The 20,596-nt window shown below is 43.1% G+C and overlaps 1 protein-coding gene across 1 annotated transcript in view; it reads left to right on the top strand.

The window, feature by feature from the left end:
- DCDC1 (doublecortin domain containing 1) overlaps nucleotides 1-20,596 on the top strand; it is a 1,098,140-nt gene that overhangs the window by 225,559 nt on the left and 851,985 nt on the right. The window contains exon 8 of the mRNA XM_069223476.1: nucleotides 12,978-13,144. Coding sequence (XP_069079577.1) covers nucleotides 12,978-13,144 — 167 coding nt within the window. The remainder of the gene's footprint in view (nucleotides 1-12,977; nucleotides 13,145-20,596) is intronic.

Here is a 20,596-nt window from a genome sequence, read left to right as displayed (position 1 = left end):
ACATAATGTATCACATGCAATCCTCCCCTCCGTCCCCCCGCAAACCAAACATGTCACCTACAATACAAGAGCTAGTGGAAGTGGAGGCATGGGTAACGTGTGTTAGAGCTTGCATGGGAGTTCGTGACAGTGAGTTGGTAATGAGGAGTCTGGGCTTTTCCACTGGGCAGGGTTGTATATTTTAGGCCTCTGAGGATGCTTTGAATCCCTCCAGGAGGGCATCCCATTCGAATGATATGGGTTTCTTACAAAGGCCTCTGTATTCTTCTCTACGGAGATCCTTGATCTCAGCAAGGCCCAGCCTTCAACCTCCCCTCTGGAGCCCTTGAGCCGAGGGTGTGATCCCAGTAGACATTGAACATGGGTATTCTATTGGTCCAGGCCTATAAGGGCTGACAGATCCGATGCTTTGCCCGCTCAGCATGGAGATGCTTTGGGGCCAGACCATATCTTATAAAGGAGGTCAGCGTCCAGAGCCTTGCATCGTGGACACATTGAGGAGGTGGTGGAAAAATTGGTATTGATTCTGTGGGGTGTTAAGTATGCCCTATGTAAAATGAAGAATTGGTTACATTTGAATCTCGCATTACTGGAGACTTTTTTAAGGTATTCTGTTATTCGGGCCCAGACCTGTTCTGAAAGTTTACAAATCAGATCTGTTTCCCATTTAGTTGTAATGGGGGCAAGTGAAATTTCGAGATTCGTCCTGAGCCCGCGGTACAGCCCGCGCCCCAGATGTCTGCCATGTCCCATGGCATGTGTTGCTTCTAGCAATTAGTGCGAACCTGGTTCTGTCCCGTCAGGAGCCCAGTACTGATGCACATAGCAGAGCAGACTAATGTGGGTTAAAAATAGAGCCTCTGGAAGGCCATGCATAGCCAGAGTGAGACATCAGTATGCCATCGCAAAATAATGAGCCCACTGTCAACTCCCCGTTCTGTTCTCAAGGGCTCAACTGTCTGGACGTTGGGTTTTCCAAGGGTGTGGGTAGACGATGAAGTGGGATGTTTCGTGTTTGTTAGGATGGGAGTGATAAATCTCACTGCTAGTTTCCAGTAGGTGAGGGCCATGCTCAGCAAAAGTGTGGGTGTGTGTGTAGGGGTCTCACCAGGTCAAATCAGTTTGTGTAGGTGGCCCTGGTGTATCTGTGCCATTGCGAGTCCTAACTCTGTCATATTATGTCTGGCTACTCAGTAGGATACCCTCTGCAGCTGTCCCGCTAGGCAATAAGCTTTGAAATCCAGTGCATCCATACCTCCTCAGTCAACTGGTAGCTGTAGCTTAGCGAGGCTGAACCTTCGGCGCCCTGGACCCCAGGTTAATCCCACCAGCATCAAACTCAACAGTTTAAATATCCACATCGGGACCACCACCACTAGGTTTAGAAAATAATATAGCAGCCGGGGCAGCATGACCATCTTTGCTAGGGATAGTCACCTGGCTACAGACTAAAAGGTAGGGTAAACCAGAAGACTATCTGTCGCTTTAAGGAATTTATCATCAGTACCAGATTGCCTTCAACTATGGTGTGTGTGTCCCGGTATAGTTGGATGCCCAAATATCGAAATGAGAGGCTACTTGAAGAGCCATGTCCCCAAACCGCAGGGAGAGGCCTGGTGAGTCAGTCGTAAAGGGAAATTTGCAATATTTGTCTACATTTATATGAAGACCAGAGAGCCAGCCAAATGAGGCAAGCAATTGCATGAACCTGTCGCGGTACCCCCGAGATCCCTCAAATTAGTGCTTAATTAGTAAATAAAAAGGCGCTGGTGCTCAAAGCTGTCCTCTCAAACACACGGCTGATGCAATTAAAAGTGTGAGCACATAATACTGAGGTAGCCTAATCCTTGAGCCAAATCGGGCCTCTTCAATCCATTTACAGCCACTCCCCGCCCCTTCAACTCACTCTTGCAGCTTCCTGCTTTTCCCCCTTCTGACGCTTTTTCTTTTTTCTCTTCCTCCCTCTTTCCCACATGTCTTTTGCTCGCAGTAAATGGTTGAGACAGAAATCTAAGTGCCAGCCCTCAGAAATAAGTGCTGGTGCTCCGCACCGAAAACAACAAGCACAAATTAAGCACTGCCTCAAATACAGAATCATATTATTAGTATACACAATACTGTTTGAGTCCTACAATTCATGGGGATTCCCCATGTTAATGAGTTTTGTCTTATACGCTGGGCTACGGGCTCAATCCCCAGCAGGTGCAGTGACAGGGGACAGCCCTGTCTCGTTCCCCGTGACACCTGATATGTACTTGAGATGTGGCAGCCTGTTCGAGCTCTGGCCGTGGGTAACTAGTATAAGAGGTTTATCCACCGGATATATATTGGGGGAAATACAAAATCTGGCCAAAGCTGCCAGCATAAAATCCCATCCCAGGGAGTCAAGGGCTTGAAGCATGTTCTGTGATATATAACAAGCGTAAGGGTTGTGGCCCTTTACCGAATCCATCACACTAAAGAGCTGGCGGATATTTAATGAAGTCCTATACCAAGGAATGAAACTGTTCTGGTCGTAGAGTATCATTTGTTGGAGCAAAGGGAGAAACTGACCGGAAAGGACCTTGCTCAATATCTTGTATTCAGTGTTAAGGATCAACAGGGACCTGTATGAAGTGTTTTCCGCAGGTGACTTTCTTGGCTTTTAGCAGAGAGGTCACCAGTGCCTCTCTGGAAGAGGGTGGCAGCCCCCCCTTTTTTTCCAGGGAACAGTTATATAGTTTTTCCAATTCTGGGACCAAGCAGGTTGAATAAAATGCAATAGAGAGCCCTTCAGATCCCAGAGTCCTATTTCTGGCAAGCTCTTTGATGACCTCACAGATTTCTCCCATGGTTATAAATGCACCAAGTGCCTCCCTATCTTCCTCTGTTATCCTGGGCAGCTTCACCTGATCCAGACCGTCGGAAATATCTTCAGGGCCCAGAGAGGTTTGGGTGGTGTACAAATTGGCGTAGAAATCCCAAAAGGCTGTGTTGATCCCTGATTGTGTTTTGATTGTTCCCTGTGTTTGGAACTATTATGCAAGGACCAGCATGGGCAAGGAGTTGTATCGGGCTAGGCCTGATTTGTCTGCCTCAGTGTGGATTTTCTGTGTGTAAGCCTTGTGATTGATTGTGCAGAGATGCTCGAGGAGTTCAGCTTACGCTATGCTAGTCATCCACAACCCCCATATTGTTGAGTGCGGCCTTTTTAAGTATTTGCAGCTTGTTTTCAACACATGAAATGTCCCACTCCACCTTTCTCCTACCCCCCAATACTGCACCTATAGATGTGCCAATTGCAGTTGCTGGTGTGTTTCTTAAGACAATGGGGCATATGTACAAGGAGCTGGCGCATCGACTCCGATGTGCCAATTTCCTTGCGTCGCCCTGTGCCCCTCTTATTACACCATGGTAGTGCTGTATTTACAAGACAGTGCACCTTGGTGCACGTTAGCACAATAGCATCAATATTTGCACAGGGAGGCATATAGGCCAATACATGAACGTCACTTTAACACCTGCTTTGAGTAGGCATTAAAAATGACATTAAAAAATGGGACAGTGTAATCTTGTAAATTTCACTGTGCTATTTATTTGGGCCTCCCTGCGGGGGAACTGCCCCCTTGCATACATTATACCAGGTGCAGGCATAATGTGGGCAAGGGGTTGCAAAGTGGTGCAATGCATGTATTGTGCCACTTTGTAAATATGGTGCAGGGGAATGGCCTACTTAGCACCACCTTAGCTTAAAAAAACTGACATAAAGATGGTGCTAAAAGGTGCTAACGGCTTGTAAATCTGCCTAATATCTTCTAATAGCACTGGCTGCATTTGCCATGTCAAAATGGAGGTAGGGATATGACCCCGAGACACCGTGATTTCTAACAGGTTGTAATCAGAAAGTGTCTTCCTGAGGTACGTGATGGCAGTGATGTTGGAGTGTAAATGTTTAGGGCAGAGAAACCTATTGAGGAGGGTGTGAATCCCTTGGGAGGTGGGGTGTAGAAGGAGTATTCTCTTTTCTCTGCGTGAGGATGGTGCCACACATCCTGTAGGTCCCAACCCTCCAGCCATTATTTTATTGCCTTAGCTTCACATATTGGTGCTGTGTTGGGGAGGGCAGGATGGGACCGATCTAGATCTATGTCAATGACGTCATTGAAATGGCCACCCAACACCCAGGGATATATGGTCCAATCTGCTAGTATGGAAGACAGGTGGGTTAGGTAAATATCTTGTCCCATATTGGCTGTGTATATACATCCCAGCACTATCGGTGCCCTATCTAGTGCCCGCCGTAAGAATACATATCTCCCCTGTGTGTCCACCCTAGATTCTAGGAGTTGGAACGGGACCCCGGACCGAAGCCAGATTGATGCACCATGAGCATTTGAAGAACAGGAGGTGCAGAACAGTTGCCTCTACCATTTTTTGTGCATCTTCTAGGCCTCGTGAGTGATTAGATGCGTCTCTTGTAGAAGGGCCATATGCGCACGACGCCTGTTCAACTGTGCCAGCACTCTGACTTTCATATATGGATTCCCGGCCCCGGATTTTCCATTTAACAATATTATATACATCATGCATGACAGTTATCCTTTCTGGGTTATATCCTCAGAAATCATTCTCCCACCTCCCCCATCACCCTGCGCTCCACAGCCCAGCCGCCAGATAACAATGGAGGTGACAGTAAGAAACCAATAACTCCCTTTTTGTTAATCCTAGGTCTAGCGAAAAACAATTGTTGGACCAAACCGTGTAAACAACCAGTACACGTGAACAATTATGCAACAGGTGCCTTTGCTATTGGGGGTATGTGGCTTTCCAGCCCGCACTGTTGTCATAGATAGGCCGGTATACTGTATGTGTTTTCTTGTGAGAAGGCCAACCAGACCCAGGGCCCGTCGGTTTAAGGGTCCATTAAAATATGCCTTTTTTAGCTCTCGTCTTAGGGACAGCTTTAGCTATCTTGCCAGAGTATTGCTTTTTCAAACATAATGTACAACATAGAGAGCTTTTTAGTCAGCAGGCTTCATCCATGGTCTGTTAAATTGTCAGTCATCTTTTGCTTGTGCCCACCACAGCATCCAGCAAAGAACAATGGGTCTGCCGACTTCACCCATTGGCTTCTTTCACTTTGAGTGACTGCACAAAACGCGTGCATGCTGCTCTCACTCACCTAAATATAGTTGCTTTCTCTTCAGTGACGAACCTAGGTCCACATGTGTTTCATTATTTATTTATTTAAAAAAAAAATCTTTAAATAACTACTATTTACTTTGCCTACTCCTTAGGTGCTTTAGTTTTAGTTTTCGTTTCCATTTTAAAGTTGTTGTCATAAAGTGTGTTTCTAATATTGGAACATTATAGTAACTTGAGTGCTCGGTTGGGTCTTTATTGTTTTCTTGGTAATAATACTAAAATGAATGCCACAACCAAAAGGCTTATTATTTTAAAAAACACATTGCTACTAAATGGCCACATCAGGGAATGATGTTTCAGTTTCACATTTTTATTGCAAGCACATGGCAACCATGTTTAGATGGTAGCATCGTTTTTCTTTTTCTTTTTGTACCACGTTTTCAATAAAGAATGCAAAAGACATTTTAGCTTTGCCAATGCTTATCTGTTGGCACCCCCCTACTTTTGGATATTTTTCCTTTTTGTCATTTCAAGCAGCTACATTTCTAGCTTTTAACCTTACTTTCAAATCTTGATTATCTTGAACTTTTCGTGTTTTACCCATCTCAATAGTTATGCGTGTATGAGACATATAGCCAAGACAGAGCTCAAGAAAATGCAGGATTTACAGTGGATGTAGTTTACAGTCAGAGTAGTTTCATGGGTAAAACATCGAGGGCAGGGGTTCAATGTAGAGAGTGGAGGGGTACAGGGTGTGATGCGACTTACAGGGAAAGTCAGGGCGGGAAGAGTATTAGTATAACAGAGAGAGGGAGAAGTAATACTTCAGGAGTGGTTCAGTATCCAGTAGTACCCTATACTGAGGTCTTGCTTGAATGTATGCGTTTGAGCTGCTTATGGAAGTGCAGAAGTGCTGATGCCCGGTGGAACTGGTGGGGAATGTAACTGAAGATTTTAAGAAATAGTCGCATATTCTGTTTAGGCAACTTCTTTCATTTCAGTACTCCTTTGTAGCATCTGGCCAGCTACTATATTGTTCTTCACTGCATAAAACTCATTTTGCTAACTGTCTAAAGCTAATGCACAATATCTGAAATTATGATAACTTTTTTTTATTTCCTTCACGACGATCTTTTCCATTGTTCCTTCTATTTAGTCTGCACTTTTGTTTTTGCTGCATAATTATTCCATACCTTCAGGATATTCGCTGCTTCATTAATAATAATCTCGATTCATTGTTATCTATTTTTTTCAATTCCTAGAATGAACCATGGAGCCCCAGTTTTCTTACTACATTACCAGGAGATGTGGATATTTCCTCTCTTCCGATAAACTGGCATATTGTTTAAACCTTTCATTGCCAGGAACATTTTATTGAATTTTAAAGTAAAATACAAAACAAGCCCCTTGAATCCAATGGGCAAGGTGTGCTGCCATCAATAGATTGCAAAATCTGGGTAAATGGGCCATTCCGCTTCATCCTCACTGACCCAAGCCAGGAAGAGTACCCTGCATAGTGCCACACCATGGAAAACACAACACAGCTGTGAAAGCATGTCGCTTTTTGCATATTTCAGTTACCGTCCTCACAATAATCATAGACTCATTGATTTGCTTTCATTATCCCCCATTCATCAGGGATCCCAGTAAGATATCAATGCATCAAGTGTTCTGAGGTGTGCTAGCATGGGCATAATGTTTTGGAGTTGGTTGATCAATAGTGTCCATGTTAAAGTTAAAGATATCTTTTTCATTATGTAAATCGAAGGTCAGCATTTTCATTGCCATAATGGACCAAGGTCTCCTACATCAGTCTTGGACTGACAGAGATGATAAACTCTTCGATTTCGGTGTAGTTTCCTAGTTTTGCTGTCAGTAGCATATTAACAATAAAACACAAGTCACTAACACTTAGCTCCTCCATGATGTCCGTACGTAATCCTGGACTGTCACCTCAGAGCCTGCTGCTGTTGGCTAACCCATAACACTCTTAATACGGCTGATGATTTTTTTTAAAGCACGACAGCTCCACCATGTTTGCACACCATCACCCGCACCCCACATTGTCCTGAACAAGGGATAAGAGATAACGTCCTTTGCGAAGTCACATGCAACTAAGAACTTTTCAAAAGAGCCACTGATTAATTTGCAGGTATCGAAGACACTCATCCTCTGACAGAGAATTCTCTTGTAAACATCTCAGATGTCTTTCTCCTTGGAAGAGATCTCTTCTCATGAGGTCATTCCCCTACCTGTAGTTTACAAAGGTATGTAGTGCACCAGTGGGCATAAAACCAGGATTATGATGTGTAGGTATGATAGTCGAAGGGAATGTTGTAAAGCGACCACATCTTGAGACATCATCCCACGTATTCTTTAATGTGAATCTTAGCGACATAAGTTACCACAAGTCCGTTCTTTTCCAGAAGCCAAATTAGGTCTCATATTGACCTTCCCATTAATGTTCCCTCCCTGTGCAGTCAGTGCTTTTTCAAATACTATCCGCAGCTGAGGTGCCTTATGACGTCCCTATATGTGGGAAATCCCAGGCCACCTTAACTTTTTTATACCACATTACCTCCCTGGCTGATCAAGGGCTTCTGTTCTGAGTTTCTCAAAGTCAGTCATATATAATCTGAAAACAGGTATATTTTGCATGATGAGCCACAAAGCCCTTCCTATCTGTCTGACCTTTTGGCCAGGTATTCTCTTGCCAAAACAAAGAGCAGTGGCCACAGGGGGCATCCTTATCTTGTACATCTTGTTATCCTGAAGCCAAAAGACCTGTTGCCATTCACTGCCACCTTGGCAGTTGGTGAGACGTGGTTCACCAAAATGTACTTGTGCATTGCAGGATCTTGTTTAGTGCAGATTTCAGAAGGATCCGCTTGAATCTATCAAATATCTTTTTGTCGGCTAAGTTTAAGTTAACTAACAGCATCTAGCATTTGTTTAAATGCATCTATTAGATGTAGCGCCCTCCTCAAATTGGCAAATGTTTGTTTCTGTATGATTAGACCTTAATAGTCAGGGACTATCCAAGGGGGTTCTAGGTGTTATAGTCTGTTGGTTAAATTAGGTGAGTAATGTGATCCACCTATAGGGTGTTCACCACTCTTTCGGTTTGTCTTTTTTAAGTATCTATGATATATCCGTTTCTCCCATTGGTGGTGTTACAGCCCGTTTAGCACTGAAGGTATAATTTCACCAGATGGGATATAGAAAGTGGACTGAAGTGATTAGTTATTGCCCGGAAGAACTTATGTCATAAGTCTAGTATTTTTTGTTATGAGATGTATTCCCTGCAGAAGTGTCATCTCTGAGCCACAGGACCCATCTGCCCACAGTAAGTAACTTCAGTCATGTCCCCATCCACCCTCTTTTTAGTCTCTCCTACTCTAGTTCTGCTATGCTAATATTCTTCCAGCCTCCCCCTCTGCCCAAGCTTTTCCACATTAGTGGGCTGCTGCAGACAGTTTTCGAGGCACAACCCAAAGACAGTGTGACAGTATCTGTCTACAAGAACTTCAGACCCAACAGAGTAGCCGGATGTTGACTCGAGTGCGCGTCAACTTTCCAAGGCGCTATAGCTAACACAACACTGTTCATTGGTGCAGATTTACCATTCAAGGGTCTTGCCCGTCTCAGTCCCTGTAAATGCAACACAACTTAAAGTGTCCTGTGGCTGCAGGACGCGGTTGACAGAAGTTCACAGTCGAGGTTCCCACATTGCATTTGGCCAGGCCCCTTCCATTGCTGGCAACATCCCAATTTAAACATTTTAGTAGAAGATAAATTAATTAACTGTTTCAATAAAAATCTGAAAAGTCCAAATTTTTGTGTTAGGTGTCTGCCCCTTAATCACAATATTACTAGAGTTTGTGGTTGTAGTCGTTGGTTGTTTTATGGATTACCACATACAATTCAAAATTCACTAATTACTGTACTGCTCTGATGAAGTTTAATGAGAGTGAGCACTTGTTAGGCGTTGATGTGGTAATATTACCAAGCTGTTAAGCAACAATGCAATTAAGGAAAAAGTAATATGATAGAATTGTGCAACTCCAAAGTCCTGAAATTACCTTTAGACGAATTAGTAGCATACGACGTATTAAGTTTTGTTAAGAAGCACCACCTATTGGATGTTCACACCAGATGCTGATTGACTGAGACGTACTATGTCAGTATGGTAATACAAAAATATATAAATGCCGTATTTTCTGTTGATGATAGAAGCTTGAGGTATATTGCACACATTATGTTCAAAACAAGAAACTTATTTGGAAATTGGTTCTTCTTGACCTCCTGAAGAGAATTGTTAAGTAGGCCAATAACACTTAATAAATAAGGCTTTCCAGTTCTCAGTCAATATTAAATAAAATATACAATAAATAATATTAAACTCCTCAAATGCTGCATTAAAGTATTTGATGCACACAATACATTATTTTTTGCTGGTTCACAGAATCTAGAACTCCATTTAATATTCATTCGGAATGTTTCCAACCAGCCAGAATCATAATATGTAAAATGTTACAGTACTTTCGTTAGCATGAGCCTATGAAATTTTCAAGTTCTCTTTGCCAAGATTGTGGCAAATTACTTATTTTGAAGTGACTTACTGAAATGAATATATACAAAATTCCATTCAGAAGTCTACATTTGCGTGCAAGAGTGAAATGTGCTATTGTTTTACAATTGAACCTAACATGGTAGTGTGCTAACTAGCACACTCATAATGTGTGGTACAACAGTGGACATTAATGCAGCAGTATTTTAACATACTACTTACTAACACAGAGCATAATATCTGAACCCTGATTTTCGAGAAAGTATTGGTGACCCATGTATGACACTTGAGGCTTCTTTATAAGGTTATGAGATCCCTGGAATTCTGCCCATCAAGTCATTCACCCTTCCTGGAGTTGCCGATATCGGATGTACCAGGAAGTTTGGGGCGAATGTAAGGAGAGCCACAAATAGAACCCCGAGGTTCCCTTGAGAAATAAAGAATTACTGGTGAATCAGTAATTCTGGTTCTTCATTTTTCCCACACTTTACCCCAAAGATTTCAGCTGTTCACCTATGCCGAATGTCAATGGTAATTTTCCTCTTGGGCAATCCTTGGATACTGCAAAGATATTGCATGGTTGAGAGTTTGGCGGGCAAGGTATTCTGTGCAACAGTGATGGACTACCAAGTCCCCCAAACTCTCAGTCCGACCGCTCTATTGTGTGTCAGGCAGAACACCAGGTTAATTGTGATGGAGTAAAATGTACTCCTTTGGCATACAGCTCCCGCTGATTGGCCGCGGAAGCGTGGGCCGTCTGAGCTAAGCTATTGATCATCCACCCTATTTAAAGGGGTTGGTTCAGAAGGCTTATTTTTTCATTGTTTATCACTGTCAGGAGTATCTTGGTGGATGGTAAAAATAATAAAAATACCCCCACCCTATTTGAGAAACCTCTTGTAGTGTTTGGTAAATTAGCTTTTTTTTCAACAAAAAGTTCTGGGTTTGGGAGTTTGTTTTTAGAAATAAGAAAAATTGTAAAAGTTCAGAGTAAGTGTCCGTCACCAATGAGAGAGGCTCGCTAATGTTTAAATGGCTTTGTCTGAACCACTATGACAGCAGGGCCGAAGGTGAACTCTAAATCTCGTGGGTGGAGTTGAGACAGTGCGGTGGGCATAACGTCCTCAACCAACCTGACTGCCTTTAACTCTGTCCCACAAACTTTAAAATAGGCCCATAGATACCTGCTTCAGTCCTGAAAGTAAGTCGTAACTAAATGCATTGTTTTCAGGTAATTAAAAGCATAACAATTCAAAATATAACAATATGTGATATTCGTCATCCCGAATGAGTTGTTTAAAATAGAGCATATAGTAAAAAAAAGACAATAAACTAGTAATCCCTTAACTGCCCATTCATTGCTATCTAAAGTGCATAATGCAGACAAAGAAGGGCCACCCTACATATACCTAAATAAATACAACTATAACTATGACCCCATCAACCAGTAGCAGCTAGAACCATCGGAATAAAGAGCAGTGGGCAGATAGAACTTGCAGTATAAAGCGCGTTATACCACAATTAAATGCAGAAGGGAAATGCTTTACCTTGAAGACTCAATCTTATAGCTAATATTATAGACATCCTTCAAGCACTTCACAATCCTGGTCACTAATATTGATTAATGCCCAGCAAAGAGCACTCTTGCTACTGGCGATCTACACTAAACAATCCTAAGGCCTGCAATACATAGGCCCCACTAAAGTGCATATGTGACTCCGAGCTGAAGATCCAAATTATAGCCAACATAATAAAGCTATACTAATAACGTTTAGAGGCAGCATCCTGCCCAGACAGCCCTCTTATTCATGAACTTAACAACCTCCTTCTTACACTTCACGTTTTTAGATATTTGCTGTACCTGTGCCCCCTTAAGGTGCAGTAGTGAAGACTTAGAAGATCATTGAAACCTACTTAATAAAGTTCTATGTGCATTAAATTATAATACAATCTCACGTTCAGTCCTGAAAGGGATCCCTCGCTAATGCACGTCTACATCCAAGATTCAGTCTTCTCTCTCCGGCGCTTGCTCCCCAAAACCACAACCTTTAAGCGTGAGCTGCTGGCTTCTTAAATTACACTTTAAATCACTGGCACCGTCTCCATTTACGCGAGCACTATCCATGTTCGCGCATTCTCACCTGAATATGCCTCAATAAGCATCCGGTGCGAGCCAAGAGGTGTGCACGCATTCTCACTTCACTCTCTCGTTATCTATCTCCCTCTTTTGATTGCTCTCTTCCTTTAGCGCGTTCTCTCTCCCACCCTACTCTCTCTGTCCCACTCTCCCTTTTTCTCGTATTCTCTCTTTCTCTCGCTTCTCTGTATCTCTCTTTCCCTCCCTTTTGTTTCTCTCTCTCTGTCCCTCTGTCTTCCTCATCCCAGTCCTTTCTTTTTCTCTCTTCTCTGGAGCCTTCGTTTCCTGGCCTACTTTTTTTCCCTGTATACATCATAAGGGTGCTTTATATGATATCACCTTCTGTAGTTCGGAATGTGACTCACGCACGGCTCATTAAGACACTGTTTTCTTTTATCCGTCTCCTCAGAGTCTGAGGGAGAACATCATCACTAAATAATAAACTTTGACATTTCCGTGAAATGCTGACGTTTCGCCAAACAAAATACTCCGACTGAAACTCTAAAGCTTCTTTGAAGTGCCTGTATCAAACTTTTAGAATAATAAAAACGCACTTCAAACATGGCGCTCTTTCATCGTCTCAAAGATTCAAAGTACAAACGTGTGTTCTTTTACACCTTAGCAGTTACACTGAACATTACGTGAGAACGCCGTGCTAATAAAAACACACGGGTGTCATGTGCCTGTGCAGCTGACGGTTGTTCATTATGTATAATTGAATGTATAATATTTGAGGCTATTCCAAGCCCCTTCAACGGGAAAGTATATCCAGGCACAATGTGGATCTTGCAATTTTTTATCAGGACAATGCAAGCAGATTTCAGCAAGGCTGGTTCCAAGTCATCTGTGATAAATGAGAAGATAAGGCAATCAGTGCACACCATGACACTCTGTGCAGCTAGTTAGGCACACTTCAGAACTATTCAGGTGTGTTCACAAAGCTTATGAGTCTTGGGGGGTGGGGGTCGATATAAACGCATCATTCATGGTGGCCACTGGCCAAGCAGGGGTTTCTTTCTCAGACTTCACCCGGGTCAGACACCTATAATAGTTCTTAACTGTTCCTTGCCAGGTCGACATTTCCTTGCGGGTCTTCGATTCCAGTTGGGTCACGAGAACATGCTTTCTTTTCTTCTGTGTTCACAGTCCCCCTGCTTGACAGAATCCTGCAAAATGCCATAACGCCTCTGCGAGGACCCGTCTGGGTGTCTAAGGGAGAAGGTTTCAGCCCCTCGGGAGCCAAGGTGTACCTCCAAGGAGTGCTAGTGGCCTTGTGCCAACGCTTGGCATCTGAAAAGAGCTACATCCGCCAGGTGAGTGGTCCTTTTTTAACACCATTTGTTTTCCCAAATGAGCTGCACGAGGGCAGTGATTGGCACAAAGAGCCGTGACATGCTTTGCACGGCTCGTGGTGCCTGTTCGGAAGCCAGGATGCGCCCTCTGCAATCTCGAAGTCGGCGGTAATGGAGTTAATCTGAACTGTCTTTCGGGGCAGCGTGTCATGTGCCTCGCCCATGCTTCCTGCGCACCGTGTAAGCCTCAGGCATCTCCATATGTGGACATTGGAAGAATGCACGCGCAGCGCGGAAGGAGTATATTGATCTGCCCCAACAGTCTGTAGTGCGATTAAGAACAAAATGGCGGCACATGTATTTATGTTTATCAGCAATAAGTACATAAAGATTTTATTGATTACATTCTAAACTGCGCTCACTTCTCCCATGCGGACGTAGAACTACAGACAATTATGCACTTTAATTTATTGTTAACATACTTTTCTCTGTCGCTTTTATGTGCATGTTGTGTGGCCGCAACGTTTTGAGCAGCTTGGTGATGCAGAGTGGTCTGAAATGTTCAGGTAGGACTAGAAACAGGGGTTTCCTCGTATAACTGAATGATGCTCGATGGCACTTTCATTAACACCCCCGCGATGGTTTCAGCCTCCAAAGCCTGTTTTGGCAGACATTCCCCTGTGAGGAGTCTTAAGTGGGACGGCAGAGAGACATTAGCCAGAGATCTGCCTTTTAGCTGCTTGGCAGTTGTGTTTCAAGCCTGTGAAAGGTGAAAGTGCTGAATGGAGCACATTTCTCATTCTTTGTACTCGAGGGAATAAAAGCCTCGCCTGGCGCACGCTATTATACAGTTCCGCGCCCTGTCTGCGCCAGAGACAGAAACTAGCATGACAATGGGAAGAAACTATTCCTGCATGACAAAAAGAGCCAGGAAATAAAAAAAAAAACAGAAACACCCCAGCAAACCTTCAAGGAGGGCTCTGTCAAACGAAGACAAGCCCAACAATAACTGTTTGTCTTTGCACTGCATTGGTGTCGAGTGCTGTATCAAGGCGCCATCTGGAAGCTTCAGTGCGCTCTTTGATTTGTGGAGTAGCTAAATGGGAGTAACGAGCGTGTACTGTAAGAGCCTTGGCTGTTTGCGCCGGCAAAAGTTGCATATTTCTGGGCCAACTCGAGTGCATTATTCTGTCCATATTAGCAGGTTGGCGGTAATGGGGGCGCCGAGACGCGCGCTTCACATAGATAGTCCAGAGAAGCCGCAGCAGGGGGCTAATAGATGTGCCATTTATGAGAACATACGCAGTGATGGGGGGCCTGTGTCTGTTGCATGGATGATTTAGTTTTTAAAATGAAAGCATAGCAAGTGTCTGCTGGTCTAGTTATTCGATGCCACTCAACATCTTTACATACAACTCTAAACCGGTCAATTCTCCATGGGCCCACGTTAGATTAATTGCTTCTGAGTCAAGAAAACATAATGTAAACTGACTGTACTTATTTCCACAAAATATTGAATATGTGTTAATATTGACTGTTCCAGTGGCTGCATTTTTGTTACTTCCGATGATTGATCGATCTTTGATTCATCTGACCCCTGTGCACAGAGTAAGCAACCCCAGAAGGTTATTTTATACCCATCGTGTTTAATGGAATGAAGGTTAAATGGTGTCATTTAACCTTTGCAGAAAGATGTGTTAATACCTAATAAAGACCAAGTGTTGCAAAGATGAGAGAAATCACATACATTTGGAATAGGAATTGAGCTTCTGTGGATAAACACCATTTAAAAAAAGGTAAAATGGATCACAGGTAGCCCTCTAGACATATGATGTTACTTGTGTCGGAACTGTTCAAGAGTTATGACACCCCCTCGTTTATTTAAACTTAGGAGTGCACAAATTGGGTGCTGATTTTTCTTCGCCTTGCACCTGCACCCGTTTTACCGCTAGCATTCGATGTAAATAAAACCATTACTCTTTCTAAGTAGCTGTACAATCATGAAAAGGTGCAATCTGAATTTGCTTACTGTTTGGTCAATGCCGGCCCCCCCGTGAATATGAAATGGGCCCTTTTTAAACGTTTTCATATTGTTTAACAAGTCATGCATTTGTGTTTCATGAAAAAAGTGCACGTTGTAATTTCGGCAAGGTGCCGGTGTTTACAAATCATGGCCTGCAATCATTGTCTGGGTATGCCTACGATTGGGAGCACGGATGTAGTTTTATCAAAGGAGCGGCCTGTGCGCCATTCTTAACACTGTGGTCTGTGACTGTGTCTGCAGCTGTGGTAAAGGCTCCTTGGGGACTTTACCATACCTCTTTCTTCTGGTAAGTGTTGCAAATTATAGGATATCAAAAGGGTTGTCCGTTTTTTTTGTCAGATTCCCTCAGAAAAATCCATTGAAATATTAGGTTTTTGGTAAAACATCTTCCTCAATTAGAGACAATTTTAACAGTGTAGAGATTAGATCATGCATTTTTCAAGTGACAATCCAAATCAAGTTTCAAATCACCCTGCAGTCTAAGAAGAAAAATGAAGTATTTCTACATTCTTCTCATACGTTCATGCACTTGTAAATCTAAAAATCTTGGACATGTAATTCTATAGTAGTACCCCCTGGCAAGTGCATTTTGAGTATGTTGGGCCAAGTTGCTTATGTTTTAATTCGGAAAAATTATTTAAATGTTTTTGACTAATCCATTTTATGAAGTTTGCAAAGTTTTAAAACCCTACTGTAAGGCCATGTCTGCTAAAATTAGGTCTAGAGCAGGAAATATATTTTGTTAGCCAAAGATCTTCTTTTGTAACAAAAGTTTAAGATTGGCAACTAACTTGCCTGGCAGAATTTAATTTTGAGATTCTGATCAATTGCAAAATGCTCAATCCGGGGTGTCCAACTCCACGTAGCTCCAGCAGGTCTGGATCCATGGCAGAATGTCGTGTTAGCTTATGACTACATAAAAGGTATCTGTTTAGATTAATTGGCTCTCATTACGACCTGAGGCCGCCCGCCAAGATCGGACCGCCGGGCGGCCGCCAATGCCGCCACACCCCCGCCGCAGCCATTTGGAGATCCCCGCTGGGCCGGCGGGCGGAAACCTAGTTTCCGCCCGCCGGCCCAGCGGGGATCTCGGCGCAACACTGGAGCCGGCTCCAAATGGAGCTGGCAGTGTTGCGGCCGTGCAACGGGTGCAGTTGCACCTGTCGCGCTTTTCATTGTCTGCTATGCAGACAGTGAAAAGCTGCACGGGGCCCTGTCAGGGGACCCCTGCACTGCCCATGCCAGTGGCATGGGCAGTGCAGGGGCCCCAAGGGGCCCGCGACTTCCAGTACCGCCAGCCTTTTCCTGGCGGTTCAAACTGCCAGGAAAAGGCTGGCGGTAGGGGGACTCGTAATCCCCTAGGCAGCACTGCTAGCAGCGCTGCCCTGGCGGATTACTACAGCCGGGGCCATTGTGGCGGCAAACCGCTGGTCCCGGCGGTGCGACTGCGGCACTTCCGCCGTGGTCGTAATGACCAGGGAAGCACCGCCAGCCTGTTGGCGGTGCTTCCGTCATTTCAGCCCTGGCGGTCTTGTACCTCCAGGGTTGTAATGACCCCCATTGTTTGTATCTTCATTGTGTGTGCATGTTCAGCAAACCTTGCTGGGATCTAACTCTCTTATAATAATAATAATAATAGCTGTTTTTTATACAGCACTTCATACTACATTGCTGCAGTTTTTAAGTGCTGTAACTAACAGATGTTACTGGTATCCACCCTTAGTACTGAATTACCCAACATTGACAAAGATGGAACGCTGAGTTGACCTTACCAGGACTGAATCCTGTGATCTGAGGATCACTACTTTTTTCCTGTACCAAACGTGAACTAAACCTTCCTAGGCAAATGTTAGACACACCATTATAAATTATATAATATTAAGTCTATTGAAAACGTCATGGTCCAGAATTAACACTGGTCCCTTGACACAGTACTTAGCTATATGGCCTTTTGTTGTTAGAAATTCCTGATATTCTCCTACAAATAGAGGTGAGATAACTTCATGAATTGACCACCAAGCACACAAGGGAAAGTTTATGGTGCCCAAGGGCTGCACTAGGTCACATTTAAAGCATTGTATCTTTTAGTATATTTATACAAACTATTCACAGTCATTGTTAATCCCGGAAACCTGATAATTGTACTGATTAAAGGACCAAAGTGGGCCTATTCTTTTCTGTCTGATTCCCCCACCCTTAGTAAACCAAAAAAGCAGAGAATAGTCAGCCCTCGGGCAGCAAAGTGGATATAATATTGGTCAATATGTTACCCAAGCCCCAGTAGTGAGCTCAGAGTGCTCCAGCTAGTAGTGAATCTCAGGTCACATATACTCGTAATACTAAAGAACAACTCTACTGTAAGGCCTTAAAAGGTGAGACTATTTGATGAGCACTTTTGCAGTAGATGTGGCTGTCCTCAAGTTGTGGCTTTGTAAAAGGAATGCTGCTTTTTTCAAGTCAATTTCAGGGTCTGCATCAGCTTCTTAAAGTCTCACAGCTTAATTTTATATGGGTCAGGAACTAGGAAGTGGGGGAGCAAAAGAGCAACTAATTCCAAATGCTTTTCTGTATGAGTGTTAGCCACAACCACGGCCTGGTGTTTAGCCTGACCGACGCATTATACTACGGCTTGTGAAAAAGGAACAGTTTCCTTTCTAGGATGCTGCTTTTTTTGTGCTGCTTGGCTCTTTCAAGGGAACATGACTCATCTGTTGAAGTCTCCTTCTCTACCAAACCGTAATCTCTGATGAAGACCCATCAACTCAAGGGTTGAAGGAATACCACATTTTCCTGCATGTGTTTTTTGTGGTTTTCATTCTTCAATTTAAATGTTTTGTTTTGACATTGCATATTTCTGAATGCTCCATCCCTAAGGGGTCGAAGTTACTATGCCATTCACGGTATTGGTTGAGTGGATTTGTGAAGACCCAACTTCCTTCACTGAGAGTCATACGTTATGGACATATTGCACCAATTTCAAATGTCTATGGCATCCCTTCACAAAGTTGGAGGCTACCCTCTCACAGTGGCAGGTACAGACTCTTCTCGATATCTTAACTGTCTGTTCTCAATAGATGTTCCAGGTCTGATGGCAAAGGTCTGACTTTTCAAGAATCCTTTTGTGTGCCATTAACCCCTGACTCTCTTAATTGATTCTCTTATTGATTCTTAGGTCTTTGAATGACCCTTGCAGTGCAGTCTGTGATAAATATGTGCAATATGTTAATATGTCCAAAAGGTGATCCAAGACTCCTGTAGGTGTGTGCTTTATGTATTTGTACATGAAATCTATATTCACCACCAATTACTACAGCTTCTCGTAACGTATACTATACTTGTACTCACTGTAATGGTTGAAAGTGGAAGGAGTCAGAGGGTAGCATCTACATAAGGAACTACACTCCTTGTTTCCATTTGAAATTTTTAGGTCCTACCTAGGCTATGGGGGAGCTCTCACATCATGGCTGGTGCTAAAGAATGAATAAGAATACACTGAAACGTAACTTCATGCACACCATAGGATATCCAGGGCAGTCTCTCTCCTCCTCACGCTCAAGATATCCTGTGCCGCCACTGCTAGCATGAAAAGGTGCTTCCTTCACCTTAGGTTTAACTGGGTGATACAAGTATAGCTCAACCCTCAGCTTATTCACCTGCTTCTCTAAGCTACGTAGCTGGCTTGTCTTCCATTGTGTAGACTCACTATAGATCCGCACTCTCTCAATGTGAAGACTCACTCTCTCCACCTACTGTCTCCTTGCAGGATCAACTCTGTTCCCTAGGGCTACTGCTGCACTTCTGGATTCCACTTCTCAATTCACACTCCCATTGACCTCGGAAATTACAATCCCGGAGTGGGGTAATTCCACAGGGCATCTCCAGGAATCTCTGGACAGTGGCGAGAAGAGGCATCTTCAGAAGTACGTTTCAGAAACATATCAGCCTCCCATCATGCCTTCTAAGTGTTTATGTGAGCTTCCACGCAGTCTAACCAAGTCTCCAGAGTTTAACGATGACTCTAATCAACAGACCAATGCTGATACTCTCTGCAGCTTCACCTCTGCTTTAGTCAGATATTTTATCCATGGACACCAAGCTCGCATCTATTGAGTTCACTTCCTTTTCATTGCTTCTTGGAGTAGACAGTAGACCATTGAAGGCGGCACTATTTGTGGCTTGTTCTGCGCAGGGTCTTTTCTGTCATCTTTCACAGTTCCCCCACCATCTCTCCCACTTCTACAGGGGGATTGTCCGTATGTTCTTAGTGTTTTGAGTTCTGAACTACATTCCTTGTTTATTCAAAGCCTACTATTCCCTAGCACTATTGTGAGAGAGTAGAGGACTATCTCGTGTTTCTAAGCAGGGGTGTTAAAATTAATGTGGTCTATATAGATCTTCAATGAAATTTAAAATCCAACCTGTCTGGGAACATAGCTTTCTACAGCATTTTCTGAATGTAAGCACCATAGCACTATGTGCAAACTAACAGATCTCCACTTGTCACAGATGGGGATTTTTCAGAATGAATTCATTTCACAGGAGATGTGATATATAGGGGAGGCAAGTTTTTAATGTCACTGTTCTCATTAATAAGAACTAGACATAACTCGGACATTTGTGAAATGATTATAGATTTCGAAAACACACACCTAATGCCCTTGTGCAAGATTCGATACAGACGAAACTGTTGTCAATATTTCATATGACAGAGCATGTGAAAGGAATATAACATTTGAAAAAATGAAATGAACATCTGAATGTGCACATTAATTTAATGCAGTTTCATAAACCGAGCTGCTAAATGATGTCAATCAATTTTTATCTTGTTAGTACATTTGCAATATTTCAGAAACCTTATCCTATTAAAATAGATGGTCACAAAGTAATAATGCAAAGTATACCCATCACAAAAAACGAAAACACTAGTCTCTTTATTCCCTAATGATCAACAGATGTATTTATTGGACTGTTGTACTGATTCCCACCATACGGGAATGCAACCTAGGCATGCTTGCAAACTATCCAAATGAAGGTGACTCGAAAACCAAGCCCATCTCTATCAGCATCCCACACAAGAGACCAGTTTTCTTTCACTTGTTAAATTGAATTTAACTTCGGAAGGACTTGCAAACCCGGACAGGTATGGCTAAGGTGATGAAAAATGACCCACCACTCACCCAGGAAAGGACAGCATTTAGCTAATGTTTTTGCGGAAGGAAGAGAAGAATGGGAACAAATGCAGCTCAAGAAATCAGTTTCTACCGATTTTAATCAAGGAGCAGGAGATTCTGATTACTTCGAAAAAGTTACTGATTAAATAAAAAAAAGAACCCGCTCTATATATAGACATGCAAAATCCATGGGGCGGGGGCTTGTGAGTTGAGTGGCGTATTAAAAGGGCACATTTAAAAAGCTTTACTCGCATTGCT

Source organism: Pleurodeles waltl, chromosome 3_1 (genome assembly GCF_031143425.1).
Source record: "Pleurodeles waltl isolate 20211129_DDA chromosome 3_1, aPleWal1.hap1.20221129, whole genome shotgun sequence".
In the NCBI taxonomy this organism is placed as follows: domain Eukaryota; kingdom Metazoa; phylum Chordata; class Amphibia; order Caudata; family Salamandridae; genus Pleurodeles; species Pleurodeles waltl.
This window is presented reverse-complemented; position numbering and strand designations above follow the sequence as displayed.